General features: G+C 29.6%; 2 protein-coding genes and 1 long non-coding RNA gene across 3 annotated transcripts; 1 reads left to right on the plus strand and 2 right to left on the minus strand.

The window, feature by feature from the left end:
* Positions 1 to 6,711: 6,711 nt before the first annotated feature.
* Positions 6,712 to 11,101, minus strand: LOC101495783 (cell number regulator 6). Its single transcript, XM_012715544.3, has 5 exons — positions 10,978 to 11,101; positions 10,741 to 10,839; positions 9,328 to 9,442; positions 8,600 to 8,868; positions 6,712 to 7,128 (listed from the first exon to the last, which is right to left on the minus strand). The coding sequence occupies exons 2-5, from the start codon at positions 10,837 to 10,839 to the stop codon at positions 6,901 to 6,903; spliced, it is 711 nt and encodes a 236-aa protein (XP_012570998.1). The 5' UTR covers positions 10,978 to 11,101; the 3' UTR covers positions 6,712 to 6,900.
* A 5,561-nt stretch (positions 11,102 to 16,662) lies between these two features.
* On the plus strand, positions 16,663 to 23,748 carry LOC101495454 (derlin-1.1-like). Its single transcript, XM_004499578.4, has 7 exons — positions 16,663 to 16,818; positions 17,357 to 17,492; positions 18,242 to 18,315; positions 19,106 to 19,199; positions 20,082 to 20,210; positions 21,912 to 22,072; positions 22,720 to 23,748. Exons 1-7 carry the CDS (start codon positions 16,802 to 16,804, stop codon positions 22,904 to 22,906), a joined length of 798 nt encoding a protein of 265 aa, XP_004499635.1. The 5' UTR covers positions 16,663 to 16,801; the 3' UTR covers positions 22,907 to 23,748.
* On the minus strand, positions 19,524 to 22,712 carry LOC113786580 (uncharacterized). Its single transcript, XR_003472833.2, has 3 exons — positions 22,428 to 22,712; positions 21,506 to 21,566; positions 19,524 to 19,818 (listed from the first exon to the last, which is right to left on the minus strand). It is a non-coding gene; the product is annotated as an uncharacterized lncRNA (long non-coding RNA).
* Positions 23,749 to 24,712: the final 964 nt, after the last annotated feature.

Consider the following 24,712-nt stretch of genomic DNA (forward strand, 5'->3'; position numbering starts at 1 on the left):
AGATGACCAAAGCGTAGATGCCACAGCGACGCTTTGTCTTCGACATTGACTTGCAAACATTTTTCTTGAACGCTTCTCAAATTCAATTTGTACATTCGATTTCTCCCCATCTCGACTTGAGCAATCAGATGCCCTAGCTTGTCCTTCAAATGCAGTATCCGATCTTTTATAAGTATCGAATAACCTTTTCTGTAAGTTGCCCCAAGCTCAGGATGTTGGTCTTGAGATCTGGTACATAATAAACATCCTTGATTGATCCAATCAAGCCATCCTTCTGTAAGTAACAGATTGTACCCTTGCCTTCGACTTTCACTTTCGATGCATCTCCGAAAGACACATGACCATCTTCAATCTTTTGCATTTCTTTAAACAGGTGTTTGTGACCACACATATGATTACTTGCCCCTGAGTCGAGATACCACATGGTGTCATTACTGGTGTTGATTTCATTTTGAGCCATCAAGAGAAAGCCTTCATTCGCTTCAACTTCCAAAACTAGATTGGTTTTCGACTTGACAATGCTTTGCAAGATGTCCCACTTTACCACAGTTATAGCATTTGTAAGAGTTGCAATCCTTCGCGTAATGACCATACTTCCCACACTTGTAGCATTCGAAGTTGGAGTAGTTCGACCGATCGCGTCCTCTGCCATGCCCATTCTGCTTGCTTGACTGTCCTCTCTCGAAGTTGCTGCCTCGACCACCTCGACCATGACCTCCACGACGACGTCCTCTTCCCCGAAAGTTTTGAGAAAAGAGTACCTTTTCGTCTTTAATTGACTCCTTGGTTTGATGTGCTTCCTCGACTGCTTCTTCCTTCTTTTTCATCTTACGTTGTTCGTGTGCTTCGAGAGAACCAGCGAGCTCTTCGACTGAGAGTGTCGAAAGGTCCTTCGACTCTTCTATTGCACACACAATATTCTCAAATTTATCTGTTAAAGATCTCGGGATCTTTTCGACAACTCATGCATCAGTCACCGTTTCGTCATTTCTAGTGAGTTGATTCACCACTGTTTGTACACGCGTGATGTAGTCAGATACTGTTCTGACTCCTTCATATGCATCCTCTCCAATTCACCACGAAGAGTTTGGAGTCGAACTTGCTTCACTCGATCTGCTCCTTCGAACGCCTTTTTGAACGTGTCCCATGCTTCTTTCGACGTAGCCGAACCGAAAATTATCTCGAAGCCTGAGTCATCAACTGCTCGGAACAACATGTATAGTGCCGTCTTATCCTTTGACCGCGTCTCTTTCAACGCCTTGTTTTGAGCTGCCGTATATCCCACAGTATTTGTTGGTTCTTCAAACCCATCTCTGGTCACCTCCCACGCCTCTAGAGCTCCAAGAAGAGCTTTCATTTGGACACTCCAATTATCGTAATTTGACTTCGTTAGTCGCGGCAACGGCATTTGACTCATCACGTTTGCCATTTGCTCTGATGCCAATTTGTGAACAGAAAACACTACTTTTATATATTCTGTTAAAATGAAAATACAACATTGGTCTTTATATAGTCTCATTACTGCTAATCTAAGAAAACAAATAAATACTATTAATAGCCCACTATCTCTTAGCCTTCCAACTACAACAGAGACTTTGTCTTTCCACTAACTTATTAATAGAAACCCACTAAATATAACATTAAAGTTTATTCAACAATAACCATATGTGTGGATGTAAAGAGATATTTGTGAAGCTTAATGAAAAGATGAATGAAAATGTTTCCTTTGGAGACTCATCAAAAGTGAAAATTGAAGGGAAATTTACAATTCTAATCTCTTGTAAAAATGGGAGTCATAAGTTAATTAGTTATGAATACTATGTGCCTAAATTAAAGAGTTTTAGTTTGAGTTTGGGCCAACTTCTTCAAAAACGATATGAAATTCTCATAAAAAATAAACATCTTTGACTTAGAGATCAAAATAAAAGTTTAATCGCTAAGGTTCTTATGTCGAAAAAATAGAGTGTTTATCTTGAACCTAAGAACTATTGAAGCAAAATGTTTGAAGATGAGTGTCCAAGATGAAACATGGTGTTGGCATATGAGGTATGGCCACTTGAACTTTGGTGCACTTAAAATTATAGGAGAAAAGAATATGGTAAAAGGATGCCCTCAATCAATCATACAAATCAATTGTGTGAAGGTTTTCTTTTTGGCAAGCAAGCTAGAATTTTTTTTCCCTAAAGAAGCCATGTCAAGAGCAACTAAGCCACTGGAAATTGTGCATACCGATTTGTGTGGGCCAATCAATCCATCTTCATTTGGCAAGAGTAAATATTTCATTCTTTTTATTGATGATTTTAGTAGAAAAACTTGGATTTATTTCTTAAAGCAAAAATCTGAAGCTTTTGTTGTTTTCAAGAACTTCAAAAATCTTGTAGAAAAGGAGAAAGCTTTCATGGGGGTTGTGTTTTTTCGTTAGCTCAAAGAAGCAACCTATTGTCACACTTTCAACATGTGAGTCAGAGTATGTAGCAACAACATCTTACACTTCTCATACCATTTGGCTAAGGAGATTATTGAAGAAACTTCGTATGTCACAAAAAGAAGCTACTGATATTTGTATAAACAACAAGTCTGCACAAGCACTTGTAAAGAATCTAGTGTTTCATGATCGCAGCAAACACATAGACACAAGGTACCATTTCATTAGAGAATGCATTGCCAAGAAAGAAGTTGAGCTTAAATATGTGAGGACTCAAGATCAAGTTGCAGATATTTTTACAAAGCCGTTAAAATTTGAAGTCTTTCAGGCTAAGAGCAAGACTTGGAATGAAGAAGAAAATTTCAAATTAAGGGGGAGCGAAGTTATTACTAATTTTAAATTAGATAAGTCTAGAACCATTTAGAATTTCTATGTAAAAATCTAGAAGTGCTTTAATTATAGAAAAATGTAGGTAGTATTTAGAAATTGGTATTATTAGGAAGTTCCTAGAAATGTATTTAGAGTTATCTATTTGTACCTATAAATACCCCATTGTACTTGACAATTTGAAATGTTTTCCTTTCTCTAACAGTTTGGAAATCACAAAAGAAGGGAGCTCACAACTATGCCACTGCAGGTATGGAAATCTTAGTTTTAAGGGGGTTAAACACCCTATATCAGATAGACCTGGTCAATTGTTTATCAAGATTGCAAGAACCAAAAAGCAGGGCACATATTGATCGTTAGGCAAGCAACATCATGATACCATTCCTAAGACAAGTTCATGGAGGGCCACAAAGAAACTTGAGTTGATCCACTATGACATATGTGGTCTGACCAGCCCTGCATCAAATGGAAAAAAAAAGGCACTTCATAACCTTCATTGATGATTTTAGTAGAAAATTTTGGGTCTATTTTCAACTGATAAGTCTAGGTCATTTGAAGTTTTCAAAGAATTCAAAATTCTTGTTCAAAAGGAGTCAATGAAAAGAAAGTTTGCAATGACTGACTTATGAAAAATGAGCTACTTCCTAGGATTTGAAGTGAGACAAGATAGTAAAGGGATTCTCATCCATCAACAAAAGTATGCTAAAGAAATATTGCAGAGGTTTGGAATGAAGGATTGTAACACGGTTTCCAATCGAATAGTTCCAGGATGTAAATTAACAAAGGATGAGAAATATTGCAGAAGAATAATGAATCAACTTAGTTGTGATCAGAATCAATGCACTACAAGTTAGATTCCACTTTCTTTGTGATCTCACTAAAGATGGCATAGTCCAATTGTCTCATGGCAACATTGAAGATCAGCTTGCAAACATCATGACAAAGCCCTTGAAGTTTGAGTCATTTTGCAATTTAAGAAGTGAATTTGGCATGTGTAATTTGTAGATGCTATTTTGTATGTTTGTAGTTACTAAACTGTTTGTGGCTGTTCAGTTTAGGGGAGGATATGTTAGGCGTTAGTTTGATATAGTCATTGCAAGCTTGCCAACTGAAGCTTATGAGCTGACTAATGAGTCTGGCTGCTTGTATGTGTTCATGAGTTGAATTATGTATTGTACTTGAGCCTATATAAGGCATGCATTGAGTATGGAATAAGACAAAAGGATTACATCCCTTAGCAAGATATGTATCATAGAAATAAACTCAAATACTTGTTTATTCCTATTTGAGTTTTTTCCTGCTTGTTTCAAACAAGCTATTGTTATTGTTAATGAAGTAACATAAATTTTGCTCGTCAAAAAAAGAGGACAAGAAGACGTCACAATCTAAGAACATTGATAAGTTAATATAGATTTATCACAATGGTAAAAACATCATTCATAAAAATCGTGTTAGGAACTCTAAAAAAAAGAATGAGTTAGATTCCAAATAAAAAACCAAAGAGAATGTGAGTTGAGCTATCTATTCTCTCTGGTTTTTTATTTGGAATATCATATAGTGGAATATGCTTCTAATTAAGTATTGAGGATACTGAAAATAGGTTCATCCTTTTAGAATGGTGGTGAAACGACGATTGAGGAAAAAAGTTGGCCATTTGCTCCTAGCTCTACATCGAGGGGGTGTACTAGCACACTTCGTCAATCAAGTAAGAATTTGTCAGAGATTGAGAAGTTTTATTTTTATAATTTTTGTGTACCTTCTTGACCTCAAGGGTCTTCTTACTATATCATTTTATGGTTTCTAAAAGGTTTCCATTATGATCATCATAGGGAATTCCATTATCTTTAAAGCACCCTCTATATATGACGTGTGTCATTCTAATCAGAAAATGGTGAGTGTCATCTGGTGGTCGTAATCACAGTATGGCTGTCATCAAGTGGCTCATACTGAGGGTATAGGCGAGCTATCATGTCCATCATCACTGGATTTCCTTCTCGTCCATCTAGTGGTCATGATCGAAGGTCCAAATGAGTTACAGTGGATAGCAACCTCATATTTCACTTATGTCAATAGTTTGTCCTTATTTTAAGAAGCTTTTGTGATGTCACTCTATCGAGTCGGATCGATCTGAAATCACTCATTTTTATGTTGGGCTCAGACTTGGCCACTCTGAGTCTGGCCCATAACACTTCTTAATTCGCATTTTTACACTGAATTTTATTTATGATCATCTTTTTATCCATGACACCCAACAATCCAAGATAAATGGCAAAGTAGCTTTGTGTGTGCACTTTGTCGTGAGTATATCCTTTTCACTCTCTTCTTTTCACAATAAGTGTCTCATTTGTCATTCTTTCCGTCTCAAATTATATGTTATTTTACAATATCAATACAACATTAATTATTTTTTTCACTGATAAACTTTTATTTATTATATCTCAACTCATTAAATATCTCCACTAACTGCAATTATTAAAGATATTTGAGTAAATGAAACTCGTTTTATTATTAAAATCACACAACTAATCATTTTCTTAAGAATTCGCATTTTTACACTAAATTTTATTTTTTTATCCATGACACCCAACAATTCAAGATAAATGGCAAAGTAGCTTCATGTGTACACTCTGTCGTGAGTATATCATTTTTACTCTCTTCTTCTCACAATAAGTGTCTCATTTTGCCGTGAGTATATCCTTTTTACTCTCTTCTTCTCACAATAAGTGTCTCATTTGTCATTCTTGTTGTCTCAAATTATATGTTATTTTACAATATCAAACATTAATTATTTTTTCACTAATAAACTCTTATTTATTATATCTCAACTCATTAAATATCTCCACTAACTGCAATTATTAAGGGTATTTGAATAAATAAAATTCATTTTATCATTAAAATCATACAACTAATCATTTTCTTAAGAATGGTGCACATGTCAAATGACATATTTAAAATGAGACATAAGGAGTAACTTATTATATATCTTCGTAAAAAAAAACGAATAATAAAAAATCCCTAACAATTCAACTCATTAAATATCTCTACTAACTGCAATTACTAAGGGTATTTAAATAAATAAAATTTATTTTATCATTAAAATCATACAACTAATCATTTTCTTAAAAACGGTGCACATATTAAATGAGATATCTAAAATGAGACATAAGAAGTAATTTATTATATATCTTTGTAAAATAAAAAAACGAATAATAAAATATCCATAACAAGATTTTAACGTATTCAAATTTTTCCATAGTTATTAAATGATAACTCATCACAGATTTTTTTTTAAGATATTTAAAATAATAATATAATAATGTGACAATGGTAAAATCTAATTGAACGAGTTTCACACTTTAAATGCATAATCCTTTAACTTGTGTAAAGGTTAAGTAAACTATTAAACTAATCAAACTTTGAATGCATAATCATTCACAATCAAAGACACAGAAAAGCCATAATAACACAAAACAAAGCAAAGGTAAGTAACACTTAGATTTCACTCAAAGACACTATTTAGTAAAAAGCAAGAGATAACATATAAGCTTAAAGCGAATGACAAATAAATTAGTTGATAATGAATATTGTGCAACATACAACTGATGGTAGATAAGCTAACAAATCAAATTTATTAGTGTCTTGTGTCATTAAAAATCCTCTATTTTTTGAATGTTTTATTTATTTTTTAAATAAAAACAGAGGATTTTTAATCAATTTACAGTATTTATTTTTTAAATAAAAACAGAGGATTTTTAATCAATTTACAGTAAAAAATTAAACAAAATAATATACGGAGTCATTAAAGTTCTCATTACTGTTTTATTTCTTATTGACCGTAACAAAACTATGTTGAAAGCTTAATAGAAATAATAAAAATAAAAGATGGATAAGACAACAGATTAAAAAGGCCAAAAATCAATGAAATTTTCAAGTTATTGATTCAGTATAATTTGGCATTTGAGGGCAGAAAAGTTGTATACATCTATATGATCTACATGTCCAAGGTAACACAGGGAACTCATCCCAAAGTACAACAACAAAATAATTCTCTATCAACCCTTTTGGATATCAACAATGGTAGTAATACTTTATAGAGCCTGAATTTCCAAATTAGTATGCTCATTGTGGTTAGAAGAAGAAGCTTCAGGACTTTCCTTGTCATCAGTAGACTTCATTTCTTGAATAGGAGGAGCATTTACGATGGTCATTTCTGAGCCGATACTGTCCGAGAGCCGTCCCTTCATCTCCCTGTGCTCTTGACACAAGGCACAGCAGTGCATGCAGCAGTGTACAAAACAAGGATCACAAGGAGAGTTCTGGAGTTATCAAAAGAATAAGACAAATTGTAAAGCAGGACAAGGTTTCATGTTCTGTTAAACTATAAAAGCTAGAGGAAATAATTGTCAAAATCTTGTGCAATGCAAGTACAAGTTACTAAGAAACACAGGTAAAGTGATCTGAATATACAGAATGTGATACTCCATGAAATTCTAAAGCTGCTAGTAAACCTTTGGTCACCATCTTGAATTAAGCAGTAAGCAGGGCTCTTTCTCTAATTTTATTTGTTTGAATTTTGAACCCTAATCCATCCTCCTTTGTGGGGAAAATTACCTTTAGCAAAGAATATATAGCCATGTTCTCCCAGGGATTATGTTATATTTTTAAAATGAATAATAAAAGATGAAACTTTCCAGGACACTATATATAATAGTAAATATGAGATGCAAAGCAAAGTGATAGACCATTTACATCCATATCCTTCTTAATAGTTTGGGATATAATTTTTCTTTGTCACTCCATATCTTAGCTAGTGGACTGTCCTCTATATGATATGTCTTCCTTATTAATGCTTCTACCGTTCTATGTTTTCGACATCGCATGTTCAAAACACCTAAGCATCTTAAATATATATATATATATATCACTAAAAAAGGATCTCTAAAAGTGCAGCCATCGAACACGGACAATGAGATGCTAAAGAAAGTAATTTTTAGTCAGACTATTCAAAGAATAACTAGTTGGTGGTGGTGTTTGGAATTCTTAGCCTAAAAAGCACATATATGACATGAGACTGGAATACAATTTGAAACAAGGATATGTCAAAGTTTTAAACTTAAAGGACACATCAGAATTATAATACAACACATACTATTAATATGAAAACACAAATCTTGAATCCAAAAAGACTATCAATATTTTAAGACTATCAATATTTTTAAAGTTAACAGCAGTCATTCCAAACAAAACAAAATAACTATCTTTTATCCAATTATTATGATCAATCTTTATAGTTATAAAAGTTCAAAACGTGAAGTAAAAAAACTGTAAAATCAACTAGGAGTATCTAAAGTTTTTGACATATATACTTGCTACACACGAGTATGGTCACTATTTTGAAGTGTCTGTACTTCGCTCTTAACAGCAGCAAGCAGCTGAAGATTGATTAAACTTCCCATAAAAAGCACTAAAATAATTTTATCCCAGAAAACTTTACTCATTAAATTAAATAGCTTTTTAAGCATCTTTTTGGACTAGTTAGCACATTTTTGTTAACTTTCCAATTAAGAAGTACAAAATATGCATGTATTACAATATACAAGCAAGGCTTGATAATAGAGCAAACTCCTACAGAAATTGTTTTTAACATTTAATAGATTCTACATTACACATCTGCAATAATCAGAAGCAATATTTTTCAGTAGGGGAATACCTGATATACATCATTGATTCCATTTTTAAATTTGATTGCTAGCACAAGTAAAAGTGAAAAAGAAATTCAACACATACCTTTAAGTGATAATTCTTCTGTAAGGATTGCCGAACCTGACCAGTGTAAATGCCACACATCCACCAAGTGAAAAACAAACCCTCAAAAATGAGAAATGATGTCCCTGGGTCAATCATACCATTAAAGATTGCAGTCGCTGTTGCCAGAGCAATGCCACCCTCAATAAAAATGGCATGGCAAATGCATGGTCCAGTCCAAGGAGTGTCTTCATTCAAGCTTTCTACATTGCGCCCAAATAAAACACAAGGACAAAACAGACCTGTCAAGCCTGCAATTAAGGTAGAATGATCACAAAAGCAAGCAATTTTGTCCTTAGTCATAGTAGCAATCAATATTACTAATAAAGACATACCAACAATGTTGTCAAACGCAGATCACAAAAAATAGCGGTTTATTTAAATTCAGTTACGCTGCTATAGCCGCTATTTGAACCATAACAGCTTGTTCAAATTCTACTACACTATAACAGTATAACGCCGCTATAGGCTATAACCACTATTTGACAGCACTGCATACAAATAAATCCTTTATTGAGTGACGGCACAGTCCAGTCATAATTTTACATATAAAGCATGAAGAGATTTTGATGGTAAGAATTACCAGTCAAAGGTAAAATATAAAGTTAGATCACTATTAGTCCAAAGGCTAAACTTACTAGTTCAATATAGATAATATATTACATCCTGATTCTAGTGAAGTTTAACAGCTTGGTCATGGATTAACTTACAACTATCTCTATCTTCAGCACATCCAAAGATCCCAGTCATCCAAGGCTCATCAGCAGGAGGTGCATAGCTTTCAGGTAATGGCTGGCCACATTCCATGCACTTCCGAACAGCCAACTGCAAAGTATTAAAAAAAATAAGCAACTATGTGTCTACTAACTAAAATCAAAACACCCTACAAGAAGCACAATCACACTTTTTCGAAAATTCTCATTTTGCTTTCTGTCACAAGTCACAATGTCATAAACGCAAAATCATTTTGTCTCAGACTAAAAGGGGTATTGACATTGGTATTATGTTAAAGTATTAAATAGACCACATATAAAACTATCAAGATCCATAGTGGAACTGGATTGGGTTTCCCTTTCTCTCATTTTCCAGTTTCATACCAACACAGGTTTAGCGAACAATCCTTCATACAACAGCAGGGGCTAAATTCATTGGCAATTTGACATCGAAACCATAAAACCAGCAAGTTAAGCAGTACCAATCAATGATCACTGGCATGTAAAATTCATTGAAACATAGTGTTACGCTTACCCAACTAGGTCTTAAATGAATTATTCCAAACACACAAAAACATACACAAATCAAATGTACAATAAAGCATTAATAAACTATTCCCATTATTTCATATTCCCACTTTTTTTAACCACTGTAATTAGGATTTTTGTCTCGCCAGTGGGATCCCAAATAACCCCACAAGCTTCAACTTGGACCAACTAAGAGACTAATCTCCCCTACAAGGCTTAGTGCATGTTTAAATCGACAATGAATTTTGCAAAATCATGATGTGCTACCATGATTTTTACAAAAATTACACTTCGAAACTTTAACAAAATCACAGTGTTACCGTAATTTCACCAAACTCATCGTCAATCTAAACCATTATTGTTAAATAGAAGCTATAGTGGCAATATAGCGTAACTGAATTCGAAGAAATTGCTATTGTTCTGGGATACACTATTTAGTACAAAATACTGTCAACAACAATCCTAAAGCAATTTTGCATTCTACAATCCGTGATCGACAACACTAATCTAAACATGACTTACTCACACAAAAGCACATCATCACTCTCCAAGGGTACCTTATATGTGAATCAAACCCAAGTCCCCAAACACTGTTACATACTATGTAGAAAACCAGACACTTCAAATTGAGTGCATTTTAGTGTCAGTCTTTCATACACAGACACATGTGGTAACCACACATGTGATAATGTTCAATAACTCTCATTTTCAAAATTATCATCAACTTCACTCAGTTAGTCTCGTGTCTGGGGTGTCTGTATTTGTGTCAATGCAATTACAACATTCAACGCCCAATCTCTCTAAACAAAACCTAACATTATAGAAATCAATATTGAAACAACAGAAATCAAATAAGAAGAAAATTGAAATCAAAATCCAAACCTGAGGAACATCAATTGGCTGATTAAGTTCACCAGGCTCAATATCTTCAACAGGTTTCTGTTCTTTAGTCAGCTTCACGTATCGATTCCGTTCCTCCATCTGTCCTCACACAAACCAAAACCCACAAACAAAACAAAGAAATGAAATTAATCACAAAAAAGTAAATAAATAAAAAATCTTGAGTTTTTTTATAATGAAAGAAAAAAAATAGTGAAAAATAAATATAGAGAACCATACGGTTTATAGATCTAATAGATTGCAGTGTGATGGGTCACCTTTGTTGTTCAAATATTCTTATATTGAAAATTTTCTTTTTTATTATGTTTCAAAGGTTCAACACCAAGAGAAAAGTCATTGCATATAATATTTAGCTTATAATAAAATATTTTTATTTTAATTTGCATATAATATTGAAAATTTTAATTTTCCTCAAAAAAAATTAAATTCGTTCAAAGTTTAATAACTACGTGAGTTGACTATTATAGTTTTTTTATATGAATTATAATTTTATTTATATAATTAATTAATGTTAGTTTTAGAATCAAGTAGCATTGGCTATTCTATTTTATAAATAAGTCGATATATTTTATAAATAAGTATATTTGTAAAAAATTAAATGAAATAGAGCAGTTAAAAGTAATTGCTCTCAGGTTTCGGGCAAGTTTGATATGCCTCAAGAGAGAGGCCTTATCCAATTCCATAGATACGTCATTGATAGATAGATATATTCGATTTCTGCACCCAAAAAAAAATAGTTAAAAATTATGGCTTAATTGATAAATTTATAAATATAAATAAAAATAGTGAACGAGAGTTTTGTAAGTTTTTAATGGTTTACGTTGAAAAGAAATATTATTAATCTATTTAATATAACACTAATTATAAATGAATTCGACTTTTTAAAGTTAAATTATTGTGAACTTTTTGGTTTATAAGTCAAGTTTAATATATTAGTTTTAAATTCTTTTATTTATGTTTGACCCCTTCCTAAAATTATAGTTAGTCTTTCCATTGGGTTCGTTATTGTGCACATAATAAAATAATTAGGATTAAATATATATTAGTCTCTATAAAATTTTCACATTTTAAAATTAGTCCTTATAAAATAAATATACAAAATGATACATAAACTTTTGAAACTAAACATGTTTAATTGTCCTATAATTTTAAAAAATTTAAATATTTTTTAACAAGTATAATTCAAATATTATAAAAAAAATATTCACAAAAATTTAGAATTTTTTAATTTAGAATGAAATAAATATAAATTTTTTTAATGTAAAAAACTTATAATAAGAATAACAAACATATAGATATAAAATTAAACTTTAAACTCATTTTTCGTAGAAGAATCTTTTATATTGCTTTAAATATTTTTATAAAAATTCAATAAAAAATATATGTAAGTTTAACCGTAATGATTAAAGTTACATGGATATTTATTAATACTAAAAATTGTATTTTTATTTTATAAATATTAAAAAAATATTTAATCTAATATAAACAAATAAACGAGAATAATAAATTTACTCTTTAAAAAAGTATTACAATATTATATATTTATTAGATTTAGTGTTAATTATTGTGATAAATACATGATAATAAACTTGAGAATGACGTATCTATTTAGTGGTAGAGTTAAAATAATTAATAATATAAAGAAAATATAAAATGATATTTAATTTAGGAAATTTTATTTTTCTAAATGTAAATTCATTGCGTAGTAATTTTTAAATAAAATAATTGTTGACTAACTTTTAAAAAAAAAATATTTTCTATGTGATTCTAAACAAGAATTAAAGTAAATTTTCTTACAAAAGGAATGAAATATATTAATAAAAGAGTTTAATTTTCATCTATTGTCAATGCAAAAATATTTATAGAATCGATAAATCACGATCAATTATATTGGTGATTTCATAAGTACTTATGAAGAAAAAAAATTAAACATATTTAATAATTTTATAATTAAGATTAGTTGACAGTGTAAAAACTATTTACATTGAAGGTATAAATAAGTTAAATTCTTAATAAAATAGTCAATATTTTCTAAAATTATTATTTATCATTTTCACAGTTCATTTTAATAAATTTTTATATTTACAACTTAACTTAATTTATTTTTATAGTTAATAATTCTCATAATTTTAAATGATAAATTTAAAATTTATTTTATTTTGAAGAATTAATTTTAATTTTTCTTACCACTTAATTTACAGTATATTTATAAAATATCACATGGATAGCTTTATGCAGAAATTTATTAAAAAGAAAAAACTGTATATCTAAATTATAAAATCCAAATTATTAATCATTCTTAAATATTTTTGGATTACGGTTAAATAAATTTTTCCTATAAAATTTCATTATTTTACTCTTAGTATTTATAAAAAAATTCGTCAACTTTTAGTTATTTAAAATTTTTATTTTTAATCTTTGATTTTATATTAACTATTGTGTATATTTTAAATTTTTTAATTATTTTTTTGCAGTAATGTTGAGGACATTATAAGAAAATTCCTTACAAAAATTTGCAATTTTTTTAACATGTGAAAATTAAATATCAATTTTTAAGTGCAAAATATTTAAAATTTCATATTTAATTTATTATTTGTTGATAAATTTTAATTTTTTGCAAGCAAGTTATTAAACATTAGTAATAAGAATCATTTAAAAATTCAAAAGATACACAGGAGTTAGTTTAAAATCACAAACTTAAAATAAAAACGAAAAATTTCAAGAGACTAAAAGTTGATGAAATTTTTTATAAGGACTAAAAATAAAACAATATAGTTTTGTAGGGATTAAAATAGAAATTAAATGTAAAGGTAATATAGTTAATAAACTATATTTCATAATTTTTTTGTAATATTCTATATCTTAAATTCAATAGTATTAATTATAAAAAGGTGGGGACCAACTTGAGTAATTCTTGTTAGAGTTAATTCTCTTAATAACTCTTTGTCGACGTTGAATTTTATCAATCTAACCATTCATTATTTGTATATTATCTTACCGATCATGCATACTAAAAATTATAAAAATCAAATATCTATAAACTATATAATCTTATAGTTGAGATTTTTATTTGTATTTTAAAAAGTAAATTATATGTTGAATTGAAATGATTCAATCAAGTATCATATATTTTTAATATTCGATCAATTATATATATTTACACACACACACACAATTTTATTAAATATCTATAACTTATTTTAATTTGTTATTTTATTAAAATAGTACTGACTTAATTACAGTTTTGGTCTCTTTATTTTAACTGAATCACGAAAATAGTCCCTCTTATTTTACCAGTTTTGATCCTCTAAATAAAATTTTGAGACAAAATTTGATGAAATGTCATTTTTTTAAACCAAACCATACCATTAATTATAAGCATAGATCTTAGTTACAATTATTGCACCACTATATCTTGAACATTGTGTGACTTAATAAGCGCAAAAAAAAATATATTTCATCAAGTATTGCACAACATTCTTTTTAAAGAACAAAAAACTGGAGTAAAATAAAATGAATAGACTATTTTTATGGTTTAGCTAAAATATGAGACCAAAATTATAATTAAATCACTAGTATTTAAACAAAGTCCAGTCCCTGAAGCTTTAGCTGCCGAAAATAATTAGAAATTAAAAATTATAAATTGTTGGCATTCAGATACGTCAGAACAAGCCAGCATCCAATAGCCTTCAGACAACTGTATTCTTTCAAAATTGCCGGAAAATTTCCAGCAAAAATTTGAGTATTTTGATAAATAAAAAATTATTCAAGAAAGAAAAATGCTCAAAATTTCTTCTTTCGTAGTGAATTGGGTTTGAGAATAAATAATTAAATATTTGTGAATTTTTTATTATTATTTATAAAGTATAATAATTATGTATACACTAATCATTAAATATTAGTTTAGAAAAAATAAATTATAGTTGCATTAGAAATAATTGTGGATGACATTTATTTGAGATAATTTTTTATTTGTTGTAGTGACATTCATGTAACACGTGAGAAATATCTTCTATGTATAAAGTAATGTTAACACAAAAAATTTAACATTCTCTTTAATTTATTTATGGAACTAAAATTTTAAGATAAATATAACAAGAAAAAATGATACATCAATTGATATATTTAATTATATATAAAGATTTAATTCTTGTACAAATGTATATATTGTTTATATAATAAGTTAATGACTCATGTAACTATTGTATAATCTGACATAAGTTTTTTAAAATTAAAATTAGTAAAATTTTATTTAAGATCAACAATGTTTAAATAAAGATTAAATAGATTAGCTTTAATATCATTGAAAAAAAAATGTTGAAGAAAATTGATTAGAATGATTTATTAATTTAATTTTGCATTCTAAAAAGTGAAAAAAATAAATTTGAAGTAAAAATGTAAAAATTTATTGAAATATTACTATTATATTAGAAAAAGTATAATTTTTAAATCCGCTTTAGGTCTTAGTATGTGTTAGTCGACCCTGTGAAAGGTACACATTAGTATTTTCCTATAAATAAATAAAAATAAAAAAAGTTAAAATTAATAAAGTAAAAAAATTCTAAAAATGATCTATAACAAAATACAACTTCATTCATCTCACAAAGTCACTACTAGAAATTATAATGGGATTTGAGTACAAAAAAACACTAACCCACTACTTTATTTGTTGAATATAAATGATATTCGTACTATATTTATATTTGTGTAGGTATTTGTTTAACAAATATTTAACATATTTTAAAGTATTTGTGGAACTAAAATATTTGTTTAACAAATATTTTTGTGTAGGTATTTGTTTTCCACTTAGTTTGTCAATCACAAAAAAATATTAAACATAAAAGCATTAATGCATTAATACATAAATTAAAATATATTACAAAATTTCATCATAAAAAGTATTATTTAATACATGGAATACTTAATACAAGAGTTTGACTTCATAAACGGTGGTGAACAATGGTTGGGAAAGGTTTTTGAATTTTTTCATCAATGAGTTGTCAGAGGATATATACATGCACACACTCCGACAATCAAATAAGAATTCGTTAGAGCGTAATAGATTTTTTTAGGTTAAAATTTGTGTGTTCCTTTTATGATTTAATAGGTTATGCTTATATAATGACTCATTCTAGAGTTTCTAGAATATTTACGTTATGATCATTAGAGAGGGATATTGTGATCTTCAGATCACCTTCTAACGTGTGTCCTTGTAATTAAAGAAAGGTGAATGTCATCTATTGGTTTGTGATCACACTGTGAATGTCATCAAGTGGCTTAGAAGGGGTGCACATGTAAGCTACCATGTTCATCATCATTGAATTCCCTCCTTATCCATCTAATGGTCATGATTGGAGGTTCAAGTGAGTTACTATGAAATATCCCTTTGGATTCCGCCTTTGAAGGCAACTTACCTTAATTTCGAAAAGGTTCGATGATGCTATTTAGTTGAGTCAGATTGATATGGAATCACCCATCTCCATGTTGGGATTAGATTATGTTGGTGTGAGTTTGACCCATAACAAATATTAATACATAAATAAAAAAAATTATATCACATCAATTTTATTAATTTATTATTAGATATATACAAATATTTGCAGATATAGATACCATTCATTTCAATATTCATTAAATAACAAGATCAACATATCTATTTATTTTATCTACTATTATCTATTAAATGATCTCCGAATACCCTTCAAATTTTATACACTAATATTAAGGATTTTTTTTTTCCTCTCACATTCTTCAATATGGGAAATGCGACACAACTAAATGACGAAAAGGTGTGGCGAAGAATTTACGAAAATTATTGTCAAAGTCAACAAGTCAATTCATATGGTGCCAAGGAAGAAAAAACATTTTGGAGTGTCATTTGGTGTTAGACTTTTGGAATGCATGATCTCTTCTTTCATAATGACCCACCTTGAATACTTCATCTTTGGAATTTCCAAATTAATATTTAAACATATCTTCCTTTCTTCAATTTCTTGTGCTTCATGTTAAGTTTTTGCACTACCAACACTTATTTTGTTAGAAAATGTCTACACCAGCAGAGTACACTTTCTTTCTCACTTTCTTAACACAACAAAGATGAACAAATATTTATATGGTTTTTTTCCTTTCAATTTACTGCATATATATATATATATATATATATATATATATTTGAATAAACACTAAATTGAAAAAAAAAATCTTATTGTACTACCGTGATTTTGTCAAAAACTAAACTTTGAAATTTTAACAAAATTACAGTGTATTATAATTTTGTCAAATTTTCTGTGATTCCAATCAAATGTTTTTTGTATATTAAAAATTTCATGATAAATATGTCTTGATTATGCATAAATTTTGCTTACCATGGTCTTATATTTTTACTAACTTATTCTTATTCATGATGGTTATGTTTGTTTTTTTTTTTTTAAATAATCAAAATTAGTATAACTTGGTTTTGTGATTGAACAAGAATTTTGTGCTTAGTAATTACACCATAATAATATTTACTTTGCTAAACCATGTATATATATAATTATTATATGAGTTTCTCAAAGTTTTATTAGAGAAATTAATGAAATTTTCTCTAATGTTTCAGATACTACCGGTCTCTACCACCTGTGAGTAAGATCTATGGAGTGACATGTTTGATGACATCTGCTGCATATTATCTAAATCTTTATAACGAAGAGAACATAGCTCTGTTTTATGGTTTAGTGTTTAAACGCCTTCAGGTTTGTAATTCTAAAATTTTCCTAATCCTTAATCATTGATATTTAAAGGAGTGATTTGAGAGAGCTTATTTAAAGCTTATTTGTGATATATATCATGGAAAACACTTATATTATTTGAGAAATTAATTTTCTACCATTAAATAGCGACCACACGAAGATGTCAACTATCTAATTTTGATCGATGATTTATATTTTTTATTTATTTATCGAAATTTAAACATCAACTATCTGATTGTTTAGTCTGATTTTAATTATACATCATCCTTTAATATATTGATTAGATGATTTTTTATCGAGAATCTAAATTTATATTAATGCTTATACTATTGTAATAATAAATTATGAGTGTTTATTTTATTGGAAAAAATTCAAGACGCACATAGAGAATAAGGATAAAAGTTTCAAACAAGTTTTTTTTAAGAGAGATGTTGTCACTTTATAAGCCAATTTTAGAAAGATGAATTAGACTCAATATATAGTTTATTGAATATGCATATTATTAATAAAATTATCATATATGTCCTTAAAGTGTTGATGTGTACCATTTTCATTTTTGTTTGATTTTTTTAGACATATATTAGTAGTTAGTAAATTATTATTTTTTATACATTTACTCGAATTTGAATCTTGATTCTCTGACTCTTTCAACCTTTAGTAGTTGGTTTACCACTATATATTGTAATAATAAAAAATCATTTTCTGCTCAGTAATTTTATTTTCTTGATCATGTTTGTTTGTATTTGTTTCAGGTTTGGAGGCTTATCACAAATTTCTTCTTTCTTGGACCATTTTCATTTCCATTTGCATTTCGTTTGATAATGATGTAAATAGCTTCTGTGACTTGCATCTTAGTCTGCAGTTTTTCTGAAATATAATGATCATATTCATAATTTATAACCTAAACATTACACATCGAACACATGATACAACACAAATACTAATATAGACATGTCCACAATGAAAATGTAAAAAGTATAGAGCACTTACACACACATATTATAATTAAATAAAATATTAAATAAGTTTTTAGTCCTTATAAAATCTCACTATTTTGTTTTTAATCTTTATTAAAATTTCATTAAATTTTAGTCTCTAAATAAAAATCATTTTCATTTTTTATCATTGATTTTAAACCAACTATCGTATATCTTTCGAAATTTATGATATATTTAACAACTTAATTTTCAACAAATAAAGAATTTAATATGAACATTATTTATAAGATTGAAATTGATAAGGACAATATATATATGTGCATCTAAATTGAGCAATTGTTTCATTACAAAAAAAAAATAATACTATAAGATATAATAATTTTTCAGATTCATTATTCATCTAGTACCAAAAAACTAAATATGATATAATCAAACTTAATATTTTATTGCTTTGACAAGTCTTTAAATTTGTAAATGTATCTAAATTGTGTTCAAAAAGTATTTAAGATGTGTTGAAACAAAGATAAAAAAGTTAAATTTGAGATACTTGTCTAAATTGTTAGACTTGTATCATACGCGACACATGTTGGACATTGCAAAACACCAAATCTATTAGGCATGGTAATTTAGTTTGAAATTTCTTCTTTCTTAAAATTTTCTAAATATTGAATTGTACAGAGCAAGATATGGTGTTTCACTAGAAAGAGGGACATTTGATAAGAGAACCGCAGATTATGCTTGGATGTTGATATTTGGTGCACTCTCACTTCTGGTATGTGTGAACAAGTATAGTGTATTAATTAAATTTTTATTTGCTGATTTTCAGTTGCAGATCAAATGAAATATTCTATTGCTCTTTGTTTATTTTGTTCGTCTATTTTATTGAGTGTGACTCATATTCATTGATAAATGGACACTAGACACTCAATAAAGTGTAGGCAAATAAGAATTGTATAATAAAAAAACTTCGACAATCATTTTGTTATTGGAGACATCTATGAAACATGACACTTCTAGAATTACTCAAATAAATGTCTAAAAAAAATCTATTTTTTCTTTTCTGACACTCTTTAAACACATATTAAATACATATATAGGGTGAAAGATATTAAATTTAATTAGATCATTTTTATCTTTACAGTTCAATAGTAAATGGATGAATAAAAGTGAAATACTTTCATATCTAGTGTTTAGAATCTATGTGTAATGAAATAAATTCGGTCTAGTACTCACGTTGAACAATCTTGTAATATACAATCACCTAATCGTTTATCCCTTCTGAACTGAATATTTTTACCATTATCAAATTTATGAGAACTCTGACTTGGTAACCATGCATTTGCAACTTCACATTGAACATCAACTTCCATCAAATCCCTCCACCAAAGAATCTGAACAGAGGGCAAAATATGTCTCAATAATTTATTTACCAGCAACATGATTGTACCTATACGTATCAGTATTAATGTCCTATATTTTTACGTTTGCAATTTTTATGTGTACATTTGTGCCTGTCATGTTAGATGTCTGTGTCGGAATTTTTACTTCATTATATGATGAATAGTTTATGTACTCATGTGTTTACTTAATATTTTTTATTAGAGTCGAGTTTGTAGGTCTAAAAATTCTATTTCCATTTCATCCTCCTTATTAGGTGATGGCTGTTGTGCCATATTTATGGTCACCATTCATGGGAATTTCATTAGTTTTCATGATTGTCTATGTTTGGAGCCGTGAGTTTCCAAATGCACTCATCAACATCTATGGCTTGGTGTCACTGAAGGTATGATGAATTTCCAATGACTCTTTTTTCACACCTTATATTCAAGTTAAGATAAAGCATGTTTTAACCATATGTGTACCCTATTAGAAAGACCCTACCTTGAGCCATCAGGTTTGGTAATTCATATACATTCATATTATTTGAATGCAAGACAATCAAAATTTATAATATGTTTTGAACATTCTAAAAGTAAAAACATATCATCTAGCCCATTACAAAATAGTGCTCCCAAATTAGGTAGTTCTATTCCATTTTTAAGTTTAGTATAGTTGCAATCTAATTATACAAGTAGGACATGCTTGTCTCTCAGTTTGCGCATCTTTATTAGACATATGCTGATATTTATACATGCTTCAAAGGATTGCATGTTTATACATATAAGCAGAGAAGCTATTAAACTTAAACAGAAACTCAAATCAAATCCCAATTTATAATACAAAGAAACTATAAAAAAAAACATGAATAAGAGAAGATGGTGGATTTGATGCAGAGAAATGTAACTCATTATGCAATAAAAAAACTGTAGATGGTGAAAACAGTGGTTGAAAAATATAGTTTTTCTATACAAACTAATATGAAAAAAAATATGAAAGACTCTTACATAAACAAACTCTCAAATCATAATTCAAATTAGGTTTAATTGCAGTTTTAGTTCCTTTATTTTTATCAATTAACGAAATTGATTTTCTTATTTTAAATTAGACAGTTTATGTCATTTTGATTTTTTTACTAAAAATAGCGATGCGGCGTGCTTTAAATAACATGACTTATGATACAAAATGATTAACACTAATGAAATCGCAATAAATCTTCTAAAAACTTAATTTTCAACTCTAAATTTTTTTCATTTTTGTAATTTAATTAATGACATATAAATAATTAATACATTTAAATGTTGTTTCTAATATCATGAAATCGTGTATCACATCATTTATAAATATATAAAATCGTCGTTTTTTTTAATTCAAAAATCTAAAGGACAAACCAACACTGTTGACTTTTAAATTAAGGATCAATTTCGTGATTCGATGAAAATAGAGAGATCAGAACCACTATTAAGCCTTCAAATTATAAGAATGAAAGTATCAAATAAGACAATACAATCAAGATATATGGAAAGAACTTTAACAACCACATAAAAATCACGAAAATCAAACCTAAAGTGCACTCTAGAAGCTCAATGTTTTGATAGAAAGCATAGGGATTGAATGATGCAAGAACAACAATATCTCTGAAAAATAAAGAGAACAATAGTTTATTTATAAATTATGAATAAAAATTAAACACAAAATTACCTCAGGTCGACGCATCTGGAGACAATCAATATTGCTAAACTTTTAGCTAATGCTATGCGAACTTTCCAAAAAATAAACAGTCATGTTAGCATGTCTATTTAGATTGGTGTTGAAAGAGAGATAAAACCAATGTAAATAGCAAGAATTAAAACACACAAAAATGTAAAATAAATATATGGGTGGTTATACTTGAAGAGTCACTAAAAGATGCAACCCAAGCAATAAAACATACCCAAGTTAGCACAAATATTCACTGTGACATTTTATCAAACAGATGACATTCAAGGCATCCCCTTATAAAACATATAGCATGTGAATAAAACCTTTTGAGCATGGGAAGAAAACCAAAGCTATAGTGAGAAAATATATTATTATGATTATGATTATAATTCTTCTTGTTCTTTAGGGCTTTTATCTCCCATGGGCTTTCCTAGCTCTAGATTTGATATTTGGAAATCCTTTAAAGCCAGACATTCTAGGGATGGTTGCAGGACACCTATATTATTTCCTAACAGTGCTTCATCCTCTTGCTGGTGGAAAGTTCAAGCTCAGTACTCCTTTCTTGGTGTATCCTTTTCTTTTATCAATTAGCAATTATCACAATAGTTATATCAAGTTGCTCTCATTTTTGTTGTGTCAACACTTATATTCCATTTTAAAATGTCACTAATATAATTTATAAATTATAAACAAAAATATGTGCAATAATTATTAGAAAACAAGATGAAACTATTTTACTGAATAATTTTTCATATATTAAAAAGAAAATAGAAAATATTCTTTTACAATATAAAATCTCAATTTATAAGAGTTGAGAGAAGAGATACGAAGTTGTGTACCAATCATAAATTAAATAATATAATTAACTAATTAATTAACAACATATGACAAATATTCTGTAAGCGTAAATAAATTGACTCACGAGAGACTAGTGAAAGTTGATTGGTTGACAAACTAGTGAACAAGCTAGTTGACTCGCTGAATGGTGGAGCAAGCCAACGTACAAGCTAACTGGTATACAAGTTGGTTGGTTGGCGACACAAAAGCTAGCCAGCCAGTTATTTTAATAATGGTCACTATTGTTATAACAAATTGCTCACATTTTTTTATCTTAACACTTATTACAAAGTTTATTTTTTGTACATATCGTGTATTATAATTCATAATTGGTTGGTACATTATAATTTTTATAATCCTTAATTTATGTACACTAGTCACAAAATAGTGGCATATTGGGGAGAGGGTACTCAAATAAATGCTCCAGTGCAATCTAATCCATCAGCTGGAATTATATTCAGAGGAAGAAGTCATCGTCTTGGTGGAACTCAAACAACAACAACAAGCAATGTGTTAACAATGAAAAGAGGAAGAAAGAGGAAGAAGAGAAAACAACCACTCTAGGGTTTCATATCATATAATAAACCAAAACTGAAGTTAATAGGGTTACACTGAGTATATATATAAGAAAATAGAATTGTCTAGAATTGTCTAAAATACCCTTACTACTAATATATAATAATATTATCTAACATCTCCCCTCAAACTCACGATGCATTAACATGGAGCATCGAGAGTTTGTCAACTAAAAAAAACGAAAACGTTTAATGGAATGCATCTTTGTGAACAAATCAGCAATCTGTAAAGAAGAAGAGACAAACAGTAGAATAATGATTCTATGCTGAAGATGATGACGAGAGGGGTAACGAGGAGGATCAACAATCGCAGGAGGTGGTTGGACAGCCGGGGGGACAAGAGGGATGTCACCAAAGAAGAAGCAACAATCAAAGAGAAGAACCAAGCCAACAAAAAAATCAAACCGAAAAAGAAGCGATCAAAAAAGGAGCAACAACCATATCAAAATCAACTGATAGGAACAACCAAAGAAGTAGCACCACGAAACCAAATCCAAACAAACCAAGGAGCAACAACCATATCAAAATCAACAGATAGGAACCACCAAAGAAGTAGCACCACGAAACCAAATCCAAACAAACCAAACCAAATAGAACCAAACAAAACTAAATCATATCAAACCAAACTAAACAAAGAGAGAAGCAACAAAGCAAATCACTAGAGAGATTAGCAATCAAACAGAAGAAGCAACAGACAGAGCGACAACACAGAAGATCAAATTTTCAGCCTCATCCAAGTATCCAACCCTTCCTAGAAGGTCAATCATACAACCATAATGCTCAATCTGAGGCACAATTCCAAATCTCTCCATTTCTTTGAAGCATCTTCTTCCTTCCTCTACCAAACCACAATGGTAAGCAGATAACACACTAGTCATTGTTATCTCATTCGGTTCAAATCCTTCCCGTAACATTGCTGCGAATACTTCTAACGCTTCCTTCGCACAACCATTGACACCATAACCATTTATCAAAGCATTCCACGACGATGTATCTTTTTCATTCATCTCCTCAAAAAGCAATTTAGCTTTTCCAATTTCCCCACATTTTGCATACATATCAACCAAAGCATACACATGAACATCTTCATCAAGTCGGTTCCTTTGCACAAACCCATGAATCCAAACACCCAAATCCAAAGAACTCAAATCAGCAACAGCAGGAAGAACACTCACAACCGTCACTTTATTCATTTCCACATCCAAACGTCCCCTCATTTCCCAAAACAACTTCAACGCATCGTGCGGTCGTCTATTCTCACAATATCCCCTAATCATCGCATTCCAACTAAGCACATTCTTGACAGGCATACAATCAAACATAACCCTAGCCGCCACAACATCATCATCCTCACAATAACCATGAACCATACTAGTCCAAGAAATAACATTCTTATCCTTCATCTTATCAAACAAATCCCTCGCCAAATCCATACACCCCATTTTCACATACCCATCAATCATAACATTAGAAGCAACAATATCTCTATCAGGCATAACATCAAAAAGCTTCCTGGCCTCACTCATATCCCCACACCTAGCAAACCCAACAATAACAGCAGTCCAAGAAACCAAACTTCTCACAAACATTTCAACCAAAGAAGTCCCAACATACAAATTAACACAAAACCCATTTTTCAAAACAACACAATGAACCTCCAAACCTTCTCTCAAAGCCATACAAATAATGAGACAAACACAATCACTGAGACAAAATAAATTAGGGATAACCTGGTGCTGTGCGAACACGATTTCTCCCCCTACAGACGTCGTTTTACCGATCCAACCGTTGAAGA

The sequence above is a fragment of the Cicer arietinum genome, chromosome 5 (assembly GCF_000331145.2).
Source record: "Cicer arietinum cultivar CDC Frontier isolate Library 1 chromosome 5, Cicar.CDCFrontier_v2.0, whole genome shotgun sequence".
Taxonomy (NCBI): domain Eukaryota; kingdom Viridiplantae; phylum Streptophyta; class Magnoliopsida; order Fabales; family Fabaceae; genus Cicer; species Cicer arietinum.

Coding starts and splice junctions, on each gene's coding strand:
- LOC101495783 (XM_012715544.3), bottom strand. CDS start 10,839: ATGGAGGAACGGAATCGATACGTGAAGCTGACTAAAGAACAGAAACCT. Junction 9,443..10,740: donor AGCCAATTGATGTTCCTCAG/GTTTGGATTTTG, acceptor AATACTTTGCAG/TTGGCTGTTCGGAAGTGCAT. Junction 8,869..9,327: donor TGCTGAAGATAGAGATAGTT/GTAAGTTAATCC, acceptor CCTTAATTGCAG/GCTTGACAGGTCTGTTTTGT.
- LOC101495454 (XM_004499578.4), top strand. Junction 18,316..19,105: donor GCATTTCGTTTGATAATGAT/GTAAATAGCTTC, acceptor TGAATTGTACAG/AGCAAGATATGGTGTTTCAC. Junction 20,211..21,911: donor ATGGCTTGGTGTCACTGAAG/GTATGATGAATT, acceptor CTTGTTCTTTAG/GGCTTTTATCTCCCATGGGC.